At 46.1% G+C, this 25,021-nt stretch overlaps 1 protein-coding gene across 1 annotated transcript; it reads left to right on the top strand.

The window, feature by feature from the left end:
- Positions 1-476: 476 nt before the first annotated feature.
- Positions 477-23,788, top strand: BCL2L14 (BCL2 like 14). The gene is made up of 7 exons (XM_004006858.5): positions 477-661; positions 6,839-7,284; positions 13,067-13,231; positions 14,147-14,254; positions 15,917-15,984; positions 18,160-18,426; positions 22,958-23,788. The coding sequence occupies exons 2-7, from the start codon at positions 6,846-6,848 to the stop codon at positions 22,994-22,996; spliced, it is 1,086 nt and encodes a 361-aa protein (XP_004006907.1). The 5' UTR covers positions 477-661; positions 6,839-6,845; the 3' UTR covers positions 22,997-23,788.
- The last annotated feature ends 1,233 nt before the right edge of the window (positions 23,789-25,021 follow it).

Genomic DNA, 25,021 nt, shown 5'->3' with positions numbered 1-25,021 from the left:
CCGCAGAGGCAATCAGCAAACATTTGCTAAACTGGTGAAGGCTTCCCAGGGGCGCAGTTGGTAAAGAACGGCCTGCCAATGCAGGAGACTCAAGAATGCGGGCTCAACCCCTGGGTCGGGAAGATCCCCTGGGAGAGGAAATGGCAACCCACTCCAGGATTCTTGCCTGGAGAATTCCATGGACAAGGAGCCTGGCAGGTTACAGTCCATGGAGTCGTAAAGAGTGGGACACAAGTGAGCCACACACGCGGTTGATTCAACTTGATTAAAACTGATGAAAGGAAAAGTCAAGTCCTATGAGGGGAGGGCATCCACATAACTGTCCCCGTCCTAAAGGGCAGTGAGAGTCCTTAATAAAGATGCAGAACTCCTAGAGTCAAATTACTTGGGCAAAGGTCAGTCCCTCCTTCAGCTAAATAGCTGCGGGCAGGGCTTAACAAGGAAGTGACTCCCTTCCTAAGCCTCCCTCCAGCCTCAGTCCCAACCTGAACGCGCTACACTCCGGTGGCGTCTTAGATCACAAGGCCCTTCTGAAATTAGGAGCCAAGAAGACTAGGCCACAGTTTCCTCTTAAGTTTCGTGGAAAGAGACTCAGATATAGACATATCCTTACAGCCACCTGACTCGAAGCAGGAGCAACCGCTGACAGCCTGAAGACCAGGTAACACCAGGAGAGAGTCAGCCTTCCCAGCAGGATGGGGGGGAGGGGGGCGGGAAACTACAGTCCTGGATGTGTTCATTAGGCGCTCCAACTGGGGGCTGGTAAACCTAATGTTTACTGCGTTTGTTTAGGAGTTCTGATCCTGTAAGTCTCAGGAAGCAAAAGTAAGAATCTAAAACTAAAAGCTAAGTGTACAGTTTATTAGGGGTTTTCAGGCAAGGGAAAGAGAGACATTTAGGTTTCCCTTTCATTTCTCCTTTGCTCCAGAATGGCTGGGGGAGTTAAGAAAATATAACTGGCTGAATCATTTTTCATATTATGCAGACCACTGAGTATGTGGCAGCATAACAGAAGCCCGTGGAAACACTAGGTCCCTCCCCCAGAGCACAGATGGGCTGAGGACAGGAGCCCCTGGATTTGAGCCCAGAGCATCTCTGGGCACAAGGTCTAGTCCTCCCAGAGACTTCCTTCAGTACCCGGCTCAGGTGAAATGGGGGATTCCCCCTCCCCTCTAGCAGGCTCCCTCCTGAGTTCCCTGCCCGCTCTGTTCTATAATCAGAGCCTGAGTCTGTGTTTAATTCATGAGACCTGAGGTTCTCTCAGTTTAGCTCCTATTGTGGAACAGTAAGACATTTTACCTCATTTCACCTTTAGGATTAAAGACCGTGTCCTACTCAGAAATGACAAGTGGGGGCGAGATAAGTATCCCAGAAGGTCTGAAGTTCAGGGAAAAAAGGGGAGGGGAGGCCTGTGAGAGGGCAGAGAGTGTGAAAGGAGAGGCGCCAGGCAACCAGACAAAACCCAGCTCATCAGCTGGTCTGCATACGTCCCTCTGGGATGAGCATCCCCCCCCCCACCCCACACCGTCTTACATGCAGGCCTTGCCTGTGTGTCCAGAGCGATGAAGTCAGCTCTGTGGCTGAGTCTGTTGGGCCAAGGGGTGTTCCATGCCCCTCACACCGGGGAAAGGCCAGGGCAGAGTTCTGTCCAGCTTTCTGGGTCACAGCCTCTGTGCACTGGGATCATGGAGCACGCGTGAGGGCTGTTTGCTCCACGACCTGTGACAGGAAGAGAAGCGAGATCTAAGCTTGACCAACAAATCCAGAGCTAGAAAAATCCCTACAGTGATTCCTGTGTATCCTGTGATCCTAGAGGTCAGCTGCAGCTCTGTGGTGTTCCCAGGGGATGAGCCACCACTGGGGACCCGGAGGACTTCAACTTGGGAGGGTGGTGGGGGGAGGAGAAGCAAGTCTCCAAGAAAGAAGAGAGACCAGGAAAAGATGCTGTGTAACCTAGCTTTGGGGAGTAGGTCTGCCAGAGTTTGTTGTAGATAAGGAAGAGAGTATATAAAGGAAGACTGGGTCAAAAGGGTAGGGCCACTGAGTCACTGAATTATAACAAGCCTCACGGAGAGCTTGTTATTCTGGAGCTATTCATAATTTCCACTCCAGGCTCTGAACTTACATTCTGGGGCCCCACCCAGGGCTTCATTTCCATCAGCGTTATATGTATAAAATTCATCTGTACGTTTCCATTAGGAGAAGCTTGACTTTAAATAGGAACAGCAAAGAGCAGAAAGGCTGCAATTTGCTATAAAGAAACTCAATCCTTTGCTTTAAAATAAGACTTCACTATCCATTTAACAGCTCTCCCTTCATTCCCAATGCAGATTAATAGGAAAAATACCCTACGCTTGTTAAGCACATCCAACGTGTTTTAACTGATACTTCGACTCAGCTGCAGGCACTTGCCCAGCCTGACTACCCTGCGCTCCTGGGGGCTGCCAGGCCCTCTGCTTCTTTTGCCCTTGGCCCGGCCTCTTGGTTGGGCCAAGCACTCAAATGCTTTCTAACCTGGAAAACCACAAAACCCTCTTCTTTCACCAACTGGAAGGGCTGTGTTCTCCACCTTGACCTCAGGTTTCCCCCTCTTTTCAGATGTTGCTCCTGAATCAATAATTAGCAAACTCTGGTTTCTTAAAGAAGTCAGGCCCTTTCTCTCTCCAACAGCAACGCTATTCCGGACCCAGGTGTAAGTCCTGCCTAAGGCATCCAGGGCTGCCCAACTCAAAAGGAAGGTCCAAATTAAAACCCTCATACATGCTCTCCTGGGGCCTTCCAGCGCTGCCCTCCAGCCCCTTCTACACCGAGTCACTGCCCCGAATCTGGAACCACGTGTCACACTCTCCTCTCACTTTTTAACCACTCTTTCTCTGGTGATACTCAGGTCGCTCAGTCTCCACCTGGGTCCTCTTTACTTGCTTCCAACAATCTCAGATCTCAATTTTTACAAGCAGCACTTGTTAATCACAGAATTGCCAGATTTGCACAAAAATACAAGAGGCCCTGTTAGGTATGAATTTCTGATAAACAGCAGACATGCTTAGTGTAAGCATGTCCTACACAATATTTGGGACTACCAAAAAATTATTTGTTGTTTACCTGACATTCAGATTTGACGAAATGTCTCATATATTATCTGGTAGCACTGTAACAGTTTTTTTCATTCCTCAAATATTTATCAAGAGGTTACCATGTGTCAGGCATTATGTTAGGTGCTGGGAAAGCCAGCCACGTTCCAGGCTTCATAGCTTATGGTATGTATACTTTACATAAATACACATACACACACTCTATGGTCATATATAGGCTTCCCTGGTGTCTCAGACAGTAAAGAATCTGCCTTGCAATGCAGGAGATCTGGGTTCAATCCCTGGGTTGGGAAGATCCCCTGGAGAAGGGAATGGCTACCCACTCCAGTAGTCTTGCCTGGAGAATTCAATGGACAGAGGACCCTGGCGGGCTGTAGTCCATGGGGTCACAAAGAGCTGGACACCACTGAGCGACTAACACTTTCACTTTTATGCAGTATTTTAAGTGATTCACATGTGCCAATTTTTTTTCTGTCCACCCACCCATGTTTTATAGGTTTAAAAAAATTTTTATTAAGGTATAGTTAATGTACAATATTGTATAAGCTTCAGATGTATAACAATTATTCACAATTTTTAAAGGCTATACTCCATTTACAGTTATTATAAAATATTGGCTATTTTCCCTGTCCTGTACAATATATCCTTGTAGCTTATTTCTTTATACCGAATAATTTGTACCTCTTAGTCCCCTACTGTTCTCTTACCCCTTCACCTTTTCCCTTCCCAATTGGTAACCACTAGTTTCTTCTCTGTATTTGTGAATCTGTTCCTTTGTTGTTATATGTATTAGTTTGTTGCACTTTTTAAGATTCTACATATAAATGATATCATACAGTATTTGTCTTTCTCTGTCTGGCTTATTTCACTTACTCTCCACGCTGTTGCAAATTTCATTCTCTTTTATAGCTTATATAATAGTATCTCACTGTGTGGAGTGGGTGTGTATACATGCATACCGCATCTTTTTATCCATTCATCTATTGATGGACACTTAGGTTGTTTACATATCTTGACAACTGTAAATATTGTTGCTATGAACATTGTGGTGCGTGTGTCCTTTTGAATCAGTGTTTTTGTTTTTTTTTCGGATAGATACACAGAAATGAGATTGCTGGGTCATATGGTACTTTTATGTTTTTTTGAGAAACAGCCACACTGTTTTCTGCAGTGGACACACCAATTTACATTCTCACCAGCAGTGTATGGGAGTTCCCTTTTCTTGATATCCTTGTCAGTTTTGCTCTTTGTAGACTTCTTGGTGAGAGCCACTCTGACAGGTGAGAGGTCATATCTCATTGTGGCTTTGATTTGCGTTTCTCTGATGATTAATGAGACTTTTGATATAACTAATAAGTTTTATTTTATAATCACATTTAGCAATGTACCTAACAACTGGAGCACACATATTCTGATCAAGCACACATGAAGTGTTTTTGAGAACTGACCATATAATAGACCCTCGAGCAAGAGTCAACAGATTTTTCAAAAACTGCCTCACATACAGGTCATATTTTCTCACCATTAGAGTGGGCGGCCATTCCCTTCTCCAGGGGATCTTCCCAGCCCAGGCATCAAACCTGGGTCTCCAGCATTGCAGGCAGATTCTTAACCATCTGAGCCACCAGGGAAGCCCAAGTTAGAAATTAATAACAAAATATAACTATGATAGAAAATACTTTAATAGAGAAGTAATCAACTGATTAGGTAAAATTCTTCTTTATAGAACAATTCAGCTATTAGATGCAGAAGTAATAATAGAATTAGGTGTTATTTTCAATAATTAATAAGATATGAACGCAGGCAACTAGGATTATTAACAATGTTGTCTCTTTTCCTGTACCCATTGGCCATCTATATTTCTTCATTGAGAAATGGTCTCTTCAGGTCTTCTGCCCACTTTTCAATTGGGTTGTTTGTTTTGGGTAGGGAAGTTTTCAGTTATTATGTCTTCAAATATGTTCTCAGCCCCTTTCTCACTCTCTTCTCCTTCTGCATCCCTAAAATGCAAATATTTGTGTGCTTTATGCTGTCCCAGAGGTCTCTTAAACTCTTGTTTCTTTTCATTCTTTTTTTTTTTCTGTTCAGCATTAATGATTGCCACGACTCTGTCTTCCAGCTTCTCTGTCATCCTCTGTATGTATGATGATGCAGAGGATGATACAATCCATTCCCCTGTATCATCCAGTCTATCATCATCCAGGCTTCCCCGTCCTTCACCATCTGCCTGAGCTTGCTCAGACTCATGTCCATCAAGTCAGTGATGCCATCCAACCATCTCATTGTCAGTTCCTTCGAGTGCATTTTTCATTTCGGTTTTGTATTCTTCATCTCTGGTTGTGCTTTTCTTTTCTCACTCTTTGTTAAAAGCCTCTGACTTCTCACTCTCAGTTCCTTCTCCTCCCCACTTCTTGCGTCATCTTTATGACCCCTCCCCTGAACTCTTTCTTGAGTAGATTGCCTATCTCCATGTCACTCAGTTCTTCTCCCGAGGCTTTATCTCATTCCTTTGTTTGAAACATGTTCCTCTGTTGCATCATTTTGCCTAACTTGTTCTTATTTCTATGTAGCCAGTGGGTTGGTTACATTTCCTGATCTTAGAGAAGTGGCTTTTTGAAGGAGTTCTCTGCATCCCAGAATTCACTCCCTTCTCATCACTAGTCTCCAAGGGTGCCCCCTACGTGGTTGCATGGGTCCTTCTGCTGTGGTGGGCTGCCTACCATGGGCAGTCTGGTAGGCTTGGTTGGCCCCCGACCCGGTTGGATGTCAGGCCCTGCCTTGTGCGAAGGCTTCCAGCTGCTGGTTGGCAGGGTCAAGTCACAAGGTGTCTGACTCTAGAACCCCAGGGAGACCCAGAGTTATTGCTGAGTTAACTAGAGGATTGAGTTAGGGTTCAGGGGGACTGTTGCCTTCCCATTGGTGGGTTGAAACCACATCCTGGGGCTAGTGCCCGCTTACTGGTGGGTGGGGCCAGGTCTGAGGGTCCAGTTGCAGGGCCCAGGGACACAACCTAAATTCACCTATGGTCTGCTCTGTGCCCAGATTGTTCTAAGCCCCAGGATCCAGCCACAAGGAGCCTGCACTTGCCTCTATTTGCAGCTCTCTGTTCCTCCCCCACCTCCTGTGTTTGCTCCAGTATCTTTGTTCAAGCTCCTAGCTCACTCTCTTGGTCTGGAGTTACCTATGTACACATCTCCTCATCTCTGCAAATCTGAACTTGCAGAAAGAACCCTGGCTTTTCCATCTCTGGCTACCCCCTGCCTCCTAGCACAAAGAGAATTTTTTCAGTCGCTCAGTTGTATCCGACTCTTTGTGACTCCATGGACTGCAGCAAGCCCGGCTTCCCCATCTTTCACCATCTGCCTGAGTTGCTCAAACTCATGTCCATCAAGTCAGTGATGCCATCCAACCATCTCATTTTCTGTCACCCCCATTCTCCTCCTGCCCTCAATCTTTCCCAGCATCAGGGTGTTTTCCAATCAGTCAAGCTCTTCATATCAGGTAGCCAACGTATTGGAGCTTCAGTTTCAGCATCAGTCCTTCCGGTGAATATTCAGGGTTGATTTTCTTTAGGACTGACTAGTTTGATCTCCTTGCAGTCCAAAGGACTCTCAAGAGTCTTCTCCAACACCACAAAGAGAATAGGTGCTCAGTAAATGCTTACTGACTTTCACCCCCTCTCCCCTTTCCTACCAAGAGTAGGTAGCTCCCAGGTGGAAGGACACATGTGGATTTTGTCATTGCAGCCCCACCATGTGCACTGCCAGCCCCTGTGACCTGGAAGAGATCCCCCTGGATGATGAGGACTCAGACAGCTTGGAGTTCAAAATCCTGGAGTTCTATGTCAAACACCACGTCTTCCAGAACACCTCTGCCGTCCTCTCACCAAAGCACCTGAGAACAAGGAGTCTGTCCCAGAAAGGGGCGGAGAGCTGGCCAGTGAATGAGGCATGGACTCAGGGGCCATGGCCCTGCAGAAATTCTCAGTCCAGCGAGAAGGCCATAAACCTCACCAAGAAAAAGCCCTCTTGGAGGACCCTCTTTGGGGTAGCAGAGAAGGAGGAAGACTCACAGAGCTCGCCTCCGGAAATCCTTGCCCAGGGACAAAGGGTGGGGGGACCTCAGGCCCGTCCTTGGAGTCCAAAATGGCCAAGGTCCCGCTCCAGCATGGACCAGCGCTTAGAGCATAAAGGTAAGCTTTGGGGGACCAACTGCACTTTCTCTCCCACAGCCACTTCTTTCTTTTGTGTGCCTGGGAGTCCACCTCCTCCCACCCTGAGGTAGGGAACTCTTTGAACCTCAGCTTCCCAACCTATTAATACTCAATTCTTTTGTTGGGTTGTTGTTTTTTGTTTTTTGTTTTTTTTTTCGGCTGTGCTGGGTCTTCGTCTCTGTGCAGGCTCTTCTCTAGTTTTGGAGACTGGGCTACTCCCTGTTGGGGTCTGTAGGCTTCTCACTGCTGTGATTCCTCCTGTTGCAGAGCACAGGCTCTGGGGCTCACAGGCTTCAGTAGCTGTAGCACATGGGCTCGAGAGCACAGGCTCGACACTTGTGGTGCATGGGCTCGGTGGCTCCACAACACGTGGGATCTTCCCAGATCAGGGATCAAATCTGCGTCTCCTGCATCAGCAGGCATATTCTTTACCACTCTGGTTGTTCCGTCATTGTCATGTCTGACTCTTTGCAGCTCCATAGACTACAGCACGCAAGGCTTCCCTGTTCTTAACTGTCTCCTAGAGTCTGCTCAAATTCATGTCCATCAAGTCGGTGACTCAATGTCCATCACTGACTCGATGGACATGAGTTTGAGCATGCTCTGGGAGTTGGTTTAGACAGGGAAGCCTGGAGTGCTACAGTCCATGGGGTCACAGTCAGACATGACGAGCAACTGAACTGAACTGATTAGTGATGCTATCTAACCATCTCATCCTCTGCTGCTCTCTTTTGCTTTTGCCTTCAATCTTTCCCAGCATCAAGGTCTTTTCCAATGAGCCAGCTCTTTGTATCAGGTGGCCAAATTATTAAAGTTTCAGCTTCAATATCATTGTTTCCAATGAATATTCAGGGTTGATTTTCTTTAGGATTGACTGGTTTGATCTCCTTGCAGTCCAAGGGACTCTCAAGAGTCTTCTCCAGTTCCACTGAGCCACCAGGGAAGCCCAATTCTCAATCCTAATTGTCCTACTTTCCTTAAGGCTGCGCAGAAAGGAAAAGTTTGGTGGTGATGGCTGACGGGACTGGTTTTCTGGCTCCACCATCTATAATTAAGGTTGCTGCCCAAATTCCTAATCCTCGGTGCCAGAGACCAATACAAAGGGAAGATCCCCAGATAGGCTCAGACTGTTCTCCCTGAGGGAAGTCAGCTCCCATCTCTGAGCCTCTGCATTTCCATCTGTACACTGGCTTCTTGAAGGTGGATGGAAAGATCAGACAACTATATATAAAAGTGATTTCAAAGTTCAAGCCACTCAAAAAACAACCGAGAAGCATTTTGACAAAATCTTCTTTCAGCGGGACAAAACACATTGTATTGAACATAACATTTTCATGCAAGGCTTTAACAGTGTTGCCCTTCATCCACAGACCTAGGCATAAACATCTTCCCCTCTAACCATATCTTCTGCCTGATGCCCTGATTTTAAAAGAAACCTGCTCTCTTGCTGGGCTGATTGGCCTGTGTCAATAATTAGTCAACAGGTGGCAGTAATGTCTCAAGTTTTAAATGTTGTGACTGTCAGGCTTATTGGAGATTCAGCGCACGCAATGACAGCTTTAGAGCACTCGCTGCGATCAAGGAAACTTCCATTTCCCATTAGACTTGTAAGCTTTAGGGAGGAGAAGTTACCATTGGGATTATCTGAGGAAATCCTCCTCCCTCCAGGGGTCCTTCTGCTGGGGGTGGGATCTGAGGTCCGGAGCAAACAGAACAGTTTGGCTTGCTTGCCTGTGTGTGTGTTGTCGTGTCCGACACTTTGTGACTCCACGGACGGCAGCCTGCCAGGCTCCTCTGTCCATGGGATTTTTCCCAGGAGGAATACTGGAGTGGGTTGCCATTTCCAGCACTCCAGGGGATCTTCCCGACCCAGGGATCCTACCTGGGTCTCTTGTGTTGCCTGCATTGGCAGGCATATTCTTTACCACTGAGCCACCTGGGAAGCCCCGTAGAACAGTTTGCTGCTGCTAAGTCGCTTCAGTTGTGTCAGACTCTGTGCGACCCCATAGACGGCAGGCCATCAGGCTCCCCCGTCCCTGGGATTCTCCAGGCAAGAACACTGGAGTGGGTTGCCATTTCCTTCTCCAATGCATGAAAGTGAAAAGTGAAAGTGAAGTCGCTCAGTCGCGTCCGACTCTTGGCGACCCCATGGACTGCAGTCTACCAGGCTCCTCCATCCATGGGATTTTCCAGGCAAGAGTGCTGGAGTGGGGTGCCATCGCCTTCTCTGATAGAACAGTTTAGAGGCACATAAATAGGTTTTTCTCCTTGTCCTGTTCTTTGAAGTTTGCCAGGAAACAGAAGACTTTACAGATTTAACTTTCTGGCTTTTCTGAGAAAAACAATGTTCTGTATTTCAAGATTACTGAAGGTCATTGGACCTTTGCTTACTTTCTAAAATTTCCAGATCTCTGTGTAGACCTATAGATATTCCTACAAAAGTAGAAATGGTTATCTCCTAATGAGGCTGAGCTTTAATGATTCATTAAGTTAATTCTCCCTCTCCCCTTTCTCTCTCTTTGCTTTCTTGTTTAGGTAATTATGTGGGGGGTTAGCTGGTTCTACTGGAGAAGGCAATGGCACCCCACTCCAGTACTCTTGCCTGGAAAATCCCATGGACAGAGGAGCCTGGTAGGCTGCAGTCCATGGCGTTGCTAAGGGTCGGACATGACTGAACGACTTCACTTTCAATTTTCACTTTCATGCACTGGAGAAGGAAATGGCAACCCACTCCAGTGTTCTTGCCTGGAGAATCCCAGGGACGGGGGAGCCTGGTGGGCTGCCATCTATGGGGTCGCACAGAATCGGACATGACTGAAGTGACTTAGCAGCAGCAGCAGCAGCAGCAGCTGGTTCTATGCTGGGTGTGACACAAGAGGGACTTGCCTTCTCTTTCTCTTTTGCCACATGTAAATCAGAACTCAGTAGTTGGTGTCCCCTGGGTTCTTTTAACTAAAGGTCGCAATTTAGCCTATGCTGCCATTTCAGACACCGGGCTGGACTAAGAACTATGAGATTATGTCCCAAGACCAAAGTCTAGTAGTGACAGGCCTTGGGATGTAGAAAAACAAATGGCAATACCAATTTGAGAAACAGCAACCCAGTTTTCCTGTGAATCTCTTTTTTCTCCACAGCTGTGATCTGCTGTAACTTCACTGACATAGAGATTATTTTTCTCTCCTATAAAAGAAAACCAGTTCGGCAGTTGAGGCTTGATCTGCCAGTTCCCCAGCCTTTAAGGATTCCATTCTGTTGTCCCTTAGCTAGTGGCTTCCAACCTCAAAGTCACCTTAAACCCCAAGATGGCTGCTCAGATTCCAGCCATCATGTCTACATTCTAAGCAGGGAGGAAGAGGAAGCAAGGAGAAGGGCAAAAGGTTATCGTCTTTCTGGATAATTCAGCTCCCTTTTAGAGAGCTTTCTTAAAACTGTAGCCAACTTCTTACATCTCAGTGCCTATACCTTATTGCAAAAGAGGCTGAGAAAGGTAGTTCTGTCAGCTTCCCCTGACATTTCAGGGGTCTGTTACTAAGGAAGATAAAGAAAAGGGATACTAGGTAGGAAATAGCAGACCCCCCTATATGGAATTCTCTTCCAAATGCCCTGTCCTTTCTCTTTAAAAGAAAAACCTCAAGCCAAATGCCTTCCCCACTCTCCTCTCCTTAACTGCACAATGAGTCCCCAGAATAAACTCCAAAGGAAGGGCAGCCTTTCCATTTTTTGTCCACCCTCATCCAATGTTTCCTTGCCTATCAGATCAGACCAACTCTGATCAGAAGGAAATCTTAAAAAAAAAAAAAGGTATTAGAATGGAAATTTTCTTTTTTTTTTTTTTTTTGCCATACTGCAAGGCATGTGGGATCTTATAGTTCCCTGACCAGGGATTGACACAGAACCTCCTGTGGTGGAAGCACAGACTCTTAACCACTGGACTGCCAGGGAAGTCCCTAGAATGGGAATCTTGACCAGATTAATTCATCAAACTGTGTTTGCTTATAGATTTTCCTGTACGCATTTTGTCTGCATTCCTCCAATCCGTAGAAACAGACACACAGGTTAGTCAGCTTGGGGACCACCTCTGTGTCCTCTGGTGGTCTTTGACCACGTGGTGGAGGCTGGGAGATGGGGAGGGACAGCCATGAGGGCCCTCATCTGCCTCCTTTGAAGGCAAGGTGGGCAGAGTGTGACTCTACCAAGGGAAAGAACATGCTGATCACCCAACCAACCGCACAAGGTTAGAGAGGCAAGGCGTGCAAGCTTTCCTCTCCCAGCTCCCGTGGACACAGGGGAAGGCTCCCACTGGTTTGGGGATCCAGCCTCTTGCCACCTCCTTGCGTGGGTGGCTAGCGTTCACAAGGCGGCTGGCTGGGCTGCAGTAAGGTGATTTAAAAGTGGAAAAGTCTTTTTGGTTGGATTGTTGTTAAACGGAAGGGAAAAGCATTGATCCTCCACTCCTTGACCTCTCCAGTTCTTCTCTCTCTAATCCACTGCTGATCTGTTTTTGAACCCAATGGAGCACCATGATAAACGTGGCTTTTTAAGGAAGCCATTATGTCTTCTTTTTAAAAGGAACGCATTGTGGGCAGGGCATCAGTGGCCTGTCAGTGAACACCCAGGAGGGTGATGAGAGAATCTGGGGATAGAGAATCAGACATCACCTGGCAGCTCCTCAGGAGGTCACTCCCAGCTCTTCACATGACACCCACACTTTGCCTTGCTCATCTATCCTGATTGACAAAGTCTGGGAGTTCCTCTGGGCACACTGACCCTCTGGCCCAAACCTGTTACTGTCAACAAGTCTTATGAGTTAAATACTGTTGTTCTTAAACATTACATGATACGACTGCTCCATATCAAAGGCAGAGCTTGTACAAGCTTCTACGTGTTAAGAGCGTAGTGACAGATTAACAGTGGAATTTTACTCCCAAATAACTCAGCAGTACTGCCTGCCCTCCTGCCCTAACCCCGTCTTCCCCCAGGGGCCAAGTTGACTTGTCCTTCACAGGCCATGACGTTCGGGGCCAGAGCCATTTAAACCTTCATGTCCCCAGATGCTTTACTCTCCAGTTACGTGTGCAAACGCTTGACATAAGTCTTTTCTAGGATTGTAAATTCTTGAGGGTCATGGGTTAGATTTTATGCATCCTTGTTTACCTATCCACATTTTCTGCATGTTTCCCAGCAGGCGTGGAGGCAGGGAAGACGACACGTGACCATACCAGCAAGGGGGGGGGGGGTCCGTGTTTCCTTGATAATGGACTTGAGTCAGGAATACAGCTCAAGAGAAGGGATATTTCTCTCTCCTCAGTGACCAGCCCCCAAAGGCTTGTCACACTGCTGAATGCCTTCCGAAGTGCATAGGGGCCAGCTCTCCGAGATATAAAGGATGCCCCAAAAAAGAATAAAAATAAAAGCGTAATGAGCGTTCCCTCAAGGAAAGAACTAAGCACTGCCTTTTGTGTTGCAAAGGGGCAAGGGGACCCTAATTTTGCAAGACTTCCAAAAGAGGGTGCAGAGGGGTAATTGTTTCAAGGTGGCAATCATTCCTGCGTGCCCCTCCCCCATCCCAGCCTCTGCCAGGCAACTGCCCAGGCTTTCTGAAGAATGCCACCACCTCCCCCCAAAACACACACTCCTGCTCGGCCCCAGGCCATTTCCTTTCCCTCTAGGCCCGGTGTTTTCATTTCGGGCAACCGTGCATACCAATGAGCCAGACAAAGTTCTGGGAAGGGCCTGTCAGCACCGTTTTGTCTTCTTTCAGCCACGGACCCCAGAGTCGCTTCCATTGCCAACCGAGTCGCTGAAATCGTTTATTCCTGGCCGCCGCCAGAAGAGCTCCACAGCCAGGGAGGAGGCTTCAAGTCCAAAGAGGTTCTGGTATTTCAGGGTCCCAAAGGGCAGTCTGGAGCTGAAAGTACCAAGAAAGGTAAACTTCCCTTCCGAGCGTTTGCCCCAGGGTGCTTGTTGGCCAAGCAGAGGTCCATGAGCTCGTATGTATTTATTCAGTTCAGGGCCCCGCCACTTAGGAATCTCTGCTGACCTGCACTCAGGGCACCACAAGCACACGCTGGAGGCACTGACCTTTAGCTGGAGAACCCAGCCCAAGCCAAGGGGAGTGCGCCAGCAGAGGGAAGCAGCGTGCCAAGCTCACTGCTAAGTCCAAAGAAAAGTCTTCTATTGAGGGGCAGGAGGAGGTACAAAGCGTACTGCTCAGTCTTGTTCACAGGTGGGGGGCGGCAGCGGGGGAATGCAGCATTAGATTGCACCATGTTAGCCACGGCCAAGGCCCGGTGTGCTCAAGCGAGTGCACAGGCTGTAGGTGGAGCATCCACCCAGGGGTTCACACTATTGCCTTGGGCTCCCGTGAAGAAGCAGGAGGCTTGTCAGGCACCAAGCCTAGAGGCAGACGTGAAGCAGACCTGAGAAGCAGTGACCAGGCTGGGTCAGTTGTCACCCAAACTGGAGCAGCAGGCAGGACTGTGGACCCCAACTGACCTGGAGGAATTCTAGATCTGGGGGAAAGGGAAAGTGAAGGTGTCAGTCGTTCAGTTGTGTCCAACTCTCTATGACTCCATGGACTGTACTCTGCCAGGCTCCTGTGTCCACTGGGTTTCCCAGGCAAGAATACTGGAGTGGGTTGCCACGCCCTCCTCCAGGGGATTGTCCCGACCCAGGGATGAAACCCACCTCTCCTGCATTGGCAGGCGATTCTTTACGGTCTGAGCTACCAGGGAAGCCCAGAGTTGAGAGAAACAGGACCAAGTGCCCGGGAAGAGGAGTTCAGTCTGACCTTCCCTCAATAATGACTGTCTAGCCTGTGGTTCTCTTTCTCAAACTCCAGTGGACGATGAGGGGCCCAGCTGGCTCTTGAGTTTGCAGCACATCAAGCGACAAGGCAGCAGGGGGTTCTACAATCATGGCGGTGCCCTCCCACCCCAGAACCAGACTGGTAAGTATGTCCACCCTTGCTGTGCTGCCAGGACCACAGACTACCAAAGGGGCTTCGAGTGAGGAGCTGGGAGAGCAGGGACCCCTGGAGAAAAAAAAAAAAACCCAAAGTGTTCCTACTTTACTGCTATCTCACGTGTGTCTGGGCCACAAAAATTGGCGACACGAAGCCAAGCCAAAGCTCAGGCCCCCATCCTCCAGCACGTGAGAAGCTGGGACTGCTGCTGCAGCAGCTTTCCCAGAAAGAGGCAACAGAGTCAGATACAAACTACATGTGGGCAGCGGAAGCACCCAGTCCTTCTTCTCTCAGGTGACTTGGGTCTCAGGCTTCCTACCTCATTGCCCTTCACACGACCTCATGGCAGGACTTTCCTGGCCTCTCCTCCCCTTCTCCTCTGGGACGCACATGAGGACTTCATGACTTCAGAGACTATGCCACAAGGAAAACATGCTGTTCCCTCAGTAACAGGCTTGTCTCTGTTTGGATTCAACGCTATAGCAATGACTGTTTTCCTAATATTATCTCACTGTTAGCACGTTTGGAGACAAGGGAAAGCAGACTCCACCTTCCCTGTTCCAACACACACAGCTCACACCAACTGGAGCCATCTCTGTCTCCATCTGCCATGTTAGCCTTTGGGGTGGGAGAACTTATTCATTGTATTTCCTTAGACTCTACCCTGTTGTAAAGACACAGCATACAAAGTACAGGTTTTAGTTAGATAAGTCCAATCTGAAAGATAATGTTAAAAAAAAAAAAAAAGTAGGAAAATAGGTGGGTTTAGGAATGACTTTAATTCCCCAAATTCAGGAAGACTGTACCTTCCTCTTAGGAGGCCACAGTTTGGCTCTGAGTTTTCTAGCAGTTAACACAAAGGATGAATATGATCAAATAGGGGTTTATGGTGTCTACATGGGAAAAGACCACCTGCTCAGGAAAAGCCCAAAGACCTGAGAGACATTTCTTCTAAGTATCAGGGGGGAAGGGACAGTTAGGGAGTTTTGGAGGGACATGTACACACTGCTATATTTAAAATGGATAACCAACAAGGACCTACTGTACAGCACAGGGAACTCTGCTCAGTGTTATGTGGCAGCCTGGAACATAGGGGAGTTTAGGGGAGAATGGATACATGTATATGTATGACTGAGTTCCTTCACTCTCCACCTGAAACAATTACAATGTTGTTAATCGGCTATACCCCAATACAAAATAAAAGTTAAAATTTTTTTCTTTTAAGTATCATTAGAGATAAGCTCATGCATCTTCACCAGCATTCTTTTTTTTTTTTTAATTTTTATTTTTACTTTACAATAGTGTATTGGTTTTGCCACACATTGACATGAATCCACCATGGGTGTACATGCGATCCCAAACATGAACCCCCCTCCCACCTCCCACCAGCATTCTTAGAGCAAATATAGTGATGAGTTTCACGGTGAGAATCAGGGGACTAGGGGAGGAAAGAAGGGGATGGAGGGAGAGGGTGTTTAGAATGCTTTGGGTATCATCAGAAGAGGTGAAATAAGGTTTACTTTGCTGGAAGTTACAAAGTGCATGGTCTTCCTCACTCCCTAACCAGGCTACAAGTTTGTCCCTGGAAACATACAAGATTTTTTTTTTTTTCTCTTGAAAGAAATAACTGTAATTTTCCCCTGACAGAAGAAGACCAAATAATAGCCAGAATTGTTGAGCTGCTGAAATATTCGGGGGAGCAGTTGGAAAGAGAGGTAGGGAGCGTCTTGAACTAATGGGTTTTCTTTCTGTGTCCCCGCCCTGTACCAGGGAATGGAACTGGACTGATGGTTGTACTCCTTTTTCAAAGTTCTGGTTTCCACTTAAGTCCTAAATTTTATTTCCCTTGGAGTCAAAACTCTTCATGCTGGCAGGGTCTCAAAAATGAATCACTTTGGAAAACATAAGTAAACCTTCTGGAGCCTCCTCGGAATTTTTGGAAAGGAAAAAAGTCACCAATAAATTAAAATTTGCTGAATAGAATTATGAATCTAGTTCCCCATGTAACTGATCCTCAGGGAAGTTTAGACTCTTGTGTTTGCCCTGCAGCCTGAATATCTGTGTCCCAAAGCTCCAAGTCTGGAGTGTTGTCTGAAATCTCCCCCTAGAACGGCCGGACTGTTCTCTCTCAGCAGTTTGGCCAGGGGACGGGTTAGCGTTACCTGGAGAATGTTGGGTTTCAGGCCAGTTAGAAGTTGAGACTGGTTACTCCCATCAGGAACGTGCAAGGGTTGCCTTCAGGTAAGGTGGCGGCGGGCAGGGCCCCCTGTGGTCGTGGCTTCTGAAGGCATCTCGTCTCTGTGTGTTACCCATGGCTGGCTATGAGGTCTCCTGCATCTGGCCATCAGGAGCTGGCCTGGGGACACACTCTCTTGTTTTGCAAGGATCCCTGGGCAGGAAGCCAAGTCCGTGGGGCTCTGCAGGAGGGGTTAACAGCTCTAACTAGCCAGCCACCCACCCTAGTCCACCCCAGCGTGCTCGGTGGCTCCTCAATGCCCTTATCAGAGGTGTCCCAGAGGACGGTGACCAGGATGGGGGAGGAATATGCAATGGTACAGAATGAGAAACATTGAGGAAACCAAGGCATCAGACCAAAGAAAAGAGGAGGAAATAGGAGAGCTTTGGGCCATAGTAGAGGGTGGTCAGGGGTGCAGAGGAAGCAGAAAACAGAACAGGGCATATGATGACCCTGTGTTTCTCTAGAACTAGCATCAGTGGACAGGAGTACAGGGCAAGTCATTTCTCCCCATTTGAAGGAGGAACCTTGTAGCTCTCAAGGCTGTCCACTGAGACTTCTCTGGTGGTCTAGCTGTTAAGACTCCATGCTCCCAATGCAGGGGACATGGGTTCAATCCCTGGTCAGGGAACTAAGATCCCATATGCTGTGCAGCATGGCAAAAAAAAAAAGCCAAGGCAGTATTGTTCTTTTTCTAAGACCATGATACTCTAAAGGGAGGAAAGCTAAGAAATAAAACGTTCAAGAGAGGAGTATAAGGTAAAATCAATTGAGTAGAACAATGGAAGGGAATCAATGGATTCAATTTTGTTTTTCTTTTCACATGAACTCAGGTAACTCATGAAGGTTTCCCTAATAACTCTGAGCTCTTGAAGCATCCTGGACACATGCTAACATTTCAAGAGCATTTCCTCCATGTTGGGCACAAGGCCAGGTGTTTCAAAATTACCCTGGGTTTCCCTGGTAGCTCAGACGGTAAAGAGTCTGCCTGCAGTGTGGGAGACCCAGGTTCAATCCCTGGGTTGGGAAGATCCCTTGGAGAAGGAAATGGCAACCCACTCTAGTATTCTTGCCTGGAAAATCCCATGGATGGAGGAATCTGGCAGGTTACAGTCCATCAGGTTGCAAAGAGTCAGCCACAACAGAGCGACTTCACTTTCACTTTTTCCATAGGGGCTGTCACCCCAGTTTAGAGATGACATAACTGAAACTGAAAAGTTAAGTAATTTCGCCAAGATTGCACAGCTAATAATAAGTGGAGCAAGAGTTTGAGCCAAAACAGCGATTTCCAGGTTGTGGATTCTGCCCATTACACAACCTCTAACAAAGCACCTTTCACTGGGTTACAAGTGTCGGTGGACTCTGAGCCCCTTGAGTGAGGATGCATCTTAATCGTTCACGGTACCTACCACCTGTCCTAAGTGCTAGGAAACATTTGTTGAATGTCCTGTGAATGGGCTGTTCAGTCTGTATTGGTTCCCACGGAAGGAAATCACAAAGAAAGTCCATGCCCTGTGGTCCTGCAGGATATGGTTCCGCATTTGAGATTAGAAACCAGGGTTTTCCACTGCGTGTTTCAGTTGTCCAGTGTTCAGCCGGAGAGTCTGCCTGCCCAGCCAAGGCTGACATATACTGTTTCTCCTCTCAAACACAGTTGAAGAAAGATAAAGTTTTGATGGCCTGCTTCCTGGATGGGTTATCCTATCCTGTTGTCAAGACCATCACAGACCAGTTCCTAAGGGGCGTGGATACCCGGGGAGAATCAGAGGTCAAAGCTCAGGGCTTTAAAGCTGCTCTTGCAATAGATGTCATAGCCAAGCTCACGACCATCGACAACCACCCCATGAACAGGGTGCTGGGTTTTGGAGCCAAGTACCTGAAAGAGAATTTCTCACCCTGGATCCAGCAGCATGGTGGATGGGTAAGTGCATTCTATCTAAAAATGAAATCTTCCCAGAACTCAGGGGGCACGGGACAGAAAGGGGTTTTTCTGGGGGTTGTTTTTTTAAATGAAGGGAACACATCTTTGAAGCGGTTCTCATGGGTTTAGGACACTTGAGTGGCAAGAGATTTACCCCATTGATGGGAACATATTTTTAGTTATTATCTTCATTATCAATAAATATTTACTGAGCTCCCAAAGGGTATGTGGGGTATGTGAGTGAGAGGAGAGGGACTGGTCAGACAGAACAGGAAATGAAGAGATGCTGAGATATAAAATGTTTGGATAGATACAATTTCTGTTTTCACAAATTTTGCAGGCAACGGAAGTCTGGCAGTGAGACTAGGAGACGTTCCTTATTCTCTCAGGGATGTGGGAATAATCTTTCACAGAGGTTCAGGGCTTATGACATTTTGTCATTGCTGTTGGGACCCAGACATTCCAACAGGGACATTTTGATACAAACTGAAGAGCAGTTTAATTTTCACCTATTTTTAAATTATCTGCTATCAGGCAAAACAGACATCTTTACCCTGATTCCTCAGCCTCAGCCCTTCCCCTACCCTTTTCCTTTGAGACTTCCTTAAAACTGTCCTGTTCAAATGGCCTCATAAGGGGAACCTTTTCAAAGTGCTTTACCCCAGAGCTCTAAACCTCAGCAGGCATAGGACATTTTTGTCTGATCCAGCCCTTCCTAGGAGGACATGCTCTACTATCATGAGTCCTCTTTCTACTAGGGTGGTCCAGAGGCCAGGAAAAGACCTGAGTCTGCTCTGGGCATGGCCAGCATGACCCCAGGGCCTCCAAACAGGCTTAGTCTCTTGGCTACCAGATGGGAAGTAAGCTGATCATGCCTATGGGGCTGATGTGCCCACCACAGTCACTGGTAGCTGCCCATCAAACTACCCAGACTTCTGTTCTTTCCTATTTTCCACTGTCGCACCAGATATGATAGCCCTTAAGTGGCTAATCTGAGCTTCCCAGGTGGTGCTAGTGATAAAAGAACCCACCTGCCAATGCAGGAGATGCAGGTTCTACCCCTGGGTCAGGAAGATCCCCTGGGGAAGGAAATGGCAACCCACTCCAGTATTCTTGCATGGAAAATTCCAAGGACAGAAGAGCCAGGTGGGCTACAGTCCATTGGGTTGCAAAGAGTCAGACATGACTGATGTGACTGCAGCAGCAGGAAGTGGCTAATCTGAACAAGGCTCTTGAATACTCCAAATTCAAGCTGCCTTAACTCACGGAGGAGGATAGATTCCTGAACATCACTTCAGATTTAACAGCTCTAAGGCCCATCAAGACCAGGGCCCCCTCAAGTCCCACCCCAGAGGCCCTCCTGACTACTCCAGCTCAAGACCCTTAGCAGCCTCTGAGCCTTTACAACACTTTATATTTGCACTACAATTATATACAGGAAATTACCATCATTGTTGGTCTTAATATATTCCAGAGGGACTGTAAGTATCAACTGGATTTGCAAGCTAGTTCTCAAAATCTAGTTAACTAATGTTGAAATGCCAAAAGTGTTCTATGAAATACAGTGTCTCTATACCAAAAGTACAAACAACAAAAGAAATAAAAGGGACTACGTCAAGATTAAGAACATTTCTGCTTCAAAGGATACCATCAAGAAGGTAAAGAGACAACCCACAGGATGGGAAAAAGTAGTTGCAAATTATATATTCAGAATATGTAATAAATTCTTACAAGTCAACAATAAAAGAACAACACTCCACCAATTTTTAAAATGGGTAGTCAATTTGAACAGACATTTCCAGGACTTCCCTGGTGGTCCAGTGGTTAAGAATCCACCTTGCAATGCAGAGGATGTGGGTTCGATCCCTGGTCAGGGAGCTAAGATCCCACATGCTGTGGAGCAACTAAGCCTGAGTGCCACAACTGCTGCACCTGTATGCTCTGGAGCGTGTGAGCCACAGCTAGAGAGTCAGCACACCACAACAAAAGAATGTGCATGACACAGTGAAGATCCCACGTGACACAACCAAGACCTGACACAGCCAAATGGTATTTTTTAAAAACAGACGTTTCTCCAAAGAAGATATACAAATGGCCAATGAGCACATGAAAAGATGTTTGCTTGACATCTGCATTTCAACATTCAGTTCAGTTCAGTCACTCAGTCGTGTCCGACTCTTTGCAACCCCATGAATCGCAGCATGCCAGGCCTCCCTGTCCATCACCAACTCCCGGAGTTCATTCAAACTCACATCCATCAAGTCAGTGATGCCATCCAGCCATCTCATCCTCTGTCATCCCCTTCTCCTCCTGCCCCTAATCCCTCCCAGCATCAGAGTCTTTTCCAATGAGTCAACTCTTCGCATGAGGTGGCCAAAGTACTGGAGTTTCAACATTAGGAAAATGCAAATCAAAACCACAATGAGATACCATTTCACACCCACTAGCATGGCTAAAACAAAAAAGACAAGTGTTGGTGAGGATGTGGAGAATTTGAACCCCCATACATTGCTGGCTGGATTCTAAAATGGTCCGACCTCTTTGGGAGACAATTTGGCAGTTCCTCATAATGTTAAATGTAGGGTTACCAATTCCATTCTCTGTCTATACCCAAGAAAACAGAAAACAAGTGTTCACATAAAAGCTTGTACATGAATGTTCAGAGCAGTATTCATTATTTATAAAGGCCCCAAAGTAGAAACAACACAGAAGTTTTTCCATGATGAATAATGCATGGAAAAACCAAATGTGAAATATCCATACAGTGGAGTAATATTCAGCCATAAAAAGGAATTAAATATGGACAGATGGATGAACCTTGAAAACATTATGCACAGTGAAAGAAGTCAGACAAAAAGGCCATATATTGTATGATTCCATTTATATGAAATGTCCAGAATAGACAGATTTGTAGAGTCAGTGATTTCCTAGGGCTCTGGGGAGAAAGAATGGCATGTGACTGTTAATGGACACTGTTTCTCTCTGTAGTAATGAAAATGTTCTAAAATCAGAGCTGATGGTTGCACAACTCTGAACGCCACTGAATTATACATTCTTAAAAGGGTGAATTTTATACTATATTTCATGAAATCTATCATTAAAAATAGTGGTTGTAATTCTAATAAGCAAATAAAAAGAATAAGTTCTATTATTTTTTAATTTGGCTGCTAGTGCTAGAAAGAAAAACAATTCCAATCAGAGAAATCAGATGGATTTTTTGGGGTAGAAAATAATACAGTGAATTTTCAAAGGCTTTATAATTCTGTGGCACTAGTTCTTTATCACATGTATTTTCAATTCAAAATTATTAGTTTACTTTTCCAGGTCATCATAAATCCTAATCTTACGTCTTGGCCACAGTTAGGTTTAATTTGGAGCACAAAGCTAGAAATTAGGAGAGGGAAGGGAAAAAAATAAAGGACTAATTTTTTCCAAAGTCAGAGACAGAGTTGCAAAAAATAAAGGATGCTGATGAAAGAATATTTATGAGTCGACATGACTATGGGAATGTGAAGGTGTGGATTGACATGTGAACTCAGTTTCACTGAACAGGAATGAGGGGACACTGGTGGCCAGCCTTCCCTTGCCCCAGGGATTTCAGTGGCTCTCTGGAGTGTCCCTGTAGTGGTGTGGAAGGAGAAAAGCTATTCCTAGGCATACAATTTCCAGGAGCCTCGGGGTTCCTAAGTATTATATCTCAGCATTCCACGTTGCACAGGAGTGCACCAAATCTTCCCAGTGGAACCACAAGCCTATGAAGGCAGGGTTATGTATTTCATCCTCTTCTTTCTCTCTCGTGGTTTCCATTACCTTCACATAAGTCACAGATGCTCAGCCAATACTTGAAGAGCAATGTGTGTGTTAGTTTCTCAGTCATGTCTGACTTTTTAGAGCCCACCAGGCTCCTCTGTCCATGGGATTCTCCAGGCAAGAATACTAGAGTGGGTTGCCATTCTCTTCCCCAGGGGATCTTCCTGACCCAGGGATAAACATGGGTCTCTCACATTGGAGGCAGATTCTTTACCATTTGAGCCACCAGGGAAGCCCTGGAGAGCAATAATTAATTAGTCAAATCAGTGAATAGTGACTCTATCCACAAAGCATGCCAAACAAGCCATGATTTGATTTTCATTTATTCCTTGGCCCTTTTTGCCTCACTTGAAGCACTATTCACATAGCTATCCTGTGGTCCTGCAACCTCACCCCTTCTACCGCACCTTGAAAGGAGAGATTAGCAACCTCCATAGTTATCAATCTTTCTGAATTTAAATACAGCATCAAAGACTCTTCCCATCTAGACTCTTCCCACACTCAACCCTGAGTGTGTAATGTAAGTCCTTAGCTGGTGTTTTCCTTTCAGGCATACCAAGGATGCTAGTCACCTTTCCAAACCCTCCCCCAACTTTAACACGTCTCCACGCCTCGGGTCAGGCTTGGGATGAGAAAGCAGAGTTAACAGGCATATGTTTTCACTTCAATACTGAATCAAATTTGGAATCCTAAAAACCTATTTCTCTTTTTCCCCTTCTAGGAGAAAATACTTAGGATACCACACGAAGAAGTAGACTGAGACATCAGAGGATCTGTAACCTGGAATACTCATGGTTCAGCTCTGGTCTCGTGTACATTGGTCTCAGCACAGACTACGGGAGAAAACACAAATGGAAAAGCCAGATGGAGCACCAAAGGCTGAAAAACCATTACTCCTGCAAGTCAAGAGGCATCAAGAGAGACCTTGACTGTTTCTGGCTCCTAGGCTGTAGAGCACAGCCTCCGGCATCCGTGTTTTCAGATTGTCCACTGAGTATGCAAGAAAGTCTAGGAAGACAAGTGATAACCTTCCATTCAAACGCTTACAACAGAAACCATCACCCAACCTCTCTTGGCCACTTTAGGGAAAGTGCGTGACAGACACTTGTTGACCTCATGAAGGTGAAATGATAAATGGTGCATGTGCTTACTCTCTGGTTTCTAGTACTGTTTATTTTTCAAAGCTCACTTGAGATGGTCTGACCTTGTTTCAAGCCTGCCTTTAGGCTGATGTAGCTGTTCATGTTGGTAGACAGAGGTCAAAGAGACTCTCGAGTTTATGGCCAGCCTGGGGAGAGACTGCCTGATCTGCCTTTTTTGGCTCCCTTCTCTAGACAATTCTTTGGCAGCTCGAAAAACTTCTATTTGGCAGAAAATGATTATTTCTGTCACCCTCAACTATCTCAGTGACCTCATCTCTACTTCTAGAGGTCCCTAGAACTTTGTTATTTGGGGGGCTAGTGTAATGATTAGTGCTTGGTGAAATAAATGTGTGGAAAGACAACTGTCAAAAGAGTATGTTTATGGTTAAAATAAACTGTAAGTAAAAGTATACGATTTCGGTGAGAATCGTAGAAGTTAATTTATATTAAGTGCTTAGAACAGTGCTTGTTATTTAATGCTGTGTTTACTTATGTCCACTACTGTGTGCTGCCCTCTGCTAAGCTGAAAATGTCTTCTCCTCTCAAAGCTGTCACTAATTGTTTTTCTGAAATTGATACTGTTCCATGTGAAATATGTGAAGTATGTGAAGTATGTTCCATAGTAGGTGTTTAAGGCACAAAACAATTTTTTAAAATACTATCAAATTATGGTCTTCCCTGGTGGCTCAAATGGTAAAGAATCCACCTGCCAATGCAGGAGATGCAGGTTCCATCCCTGGGTCGGGGGGATCCCCTGGAGAAGGGAATGGCAACCCACTCCAATATTGCCTGGAGAATTCCATGGACAGAGGAGCCTGGCAGGCTACATTCCATGGGATCCCAAAGAGTCAGTGCTATCAAATTAGTCTCACAACAAATTTCTGGCTCTCTAGTATCCAGCATGTAGCCTGATGTAAAACAAGAGTTTAACAGACCTTTGATGAACAAATAAATGAATGAGTTAATCAGACATTTTCATCTTCAAGGGAAAGCAAGAGCTATCTATTATGACATGTTTCACTACTCTACCCTTCTGGATAAAAAGGAGTTGTTCTCTTTTATTTTCTTCCCCCGCACTGAAACTCAGACATTTTAGGGACAAAGGAGTTTCCCTCTACAGAGGGAGACACTAGAGATCACTTCCTCTTTATTTCAAACTATCTGCAGTCCCCCAAATGTATGACATAACCTCATACCTCTGAGCCTCATAACAGCATTTTCTCCACTTGGACTGTTCTTGTTGGTCAGTCCTCTTTCCCCTATCTCCCCTATTGCAACTCATTCCAGCCCATTTTTCCAAATTTGCGTCTTCATTTTTTCCAAGAAGCATTTACTAGCCTTCCCTGGGCCACCATATGGAAAGGCCATTTGGATGCCTTTCCTCATAAAGATGTTCCATAACACCCTGTAGAGAGACATTATACCTAATATATTTTATACTCATAAAAATAAGTCTTTTGCATTGGATTATATAAATTATTTTGTAAACAAGTATTACATCTGGGCTTCCCTGGTGGTTCAGTAGTAAAGAATCTGACTGCAATGCAAGACACCTGGGTTCAATCCCTGGGTCAGGAAGATCCTCTGGAGAAGGAAATGGCAACCCACTCCAGTATTCTTGTCTGTGAAATTCCATGGACACA

Source organism: Ovis aries, chromosome 3 (assembly GCF_016772045.2).
Source record: "Ovis aries strain OAR_USU_Benz2616 breed Rambouillet chromosome 3, ARS-UI_Ramb_v3.0, whole genome shotgun sequence".
In the NCBI taxonomy this organism is placed as follows: Eukaryota; Metazoa; Chordata; class Mammalia; order Artiodactyla; family Bovidae; genus Ovis; species Ovis aries.
Note: the sequence above shows the minus strand (reverse complement) of the source record. Positions and strands in the feature narration are given on the sequence as shown.

Excerpts from the sequence above, each read along its gene's own strand:
- BCL2L14 (XM_004006858.5), top strand. The coding sequence starts at position 6,846 with ATGTGCACTGCCAGCCCCTGTGACCTGGAAGAGATCCCCCTGGATGAT. Across the intron at positions 13,232-14,146 it reads AGCTGAAAGTACCAAGAAAG|TGGACGATGAGGGGCCCAGC; the intron begins GTAAACTTCCCT and ends CTCAAACTCCAG. Across the intron at positions 14,255-15,916 it reads CCCACCCCAGAACCAGACTG|AAGAAGACCAAATAATAGCC; the intron begins GTAAGTATGTCC and ends TTCCCCTGACAG.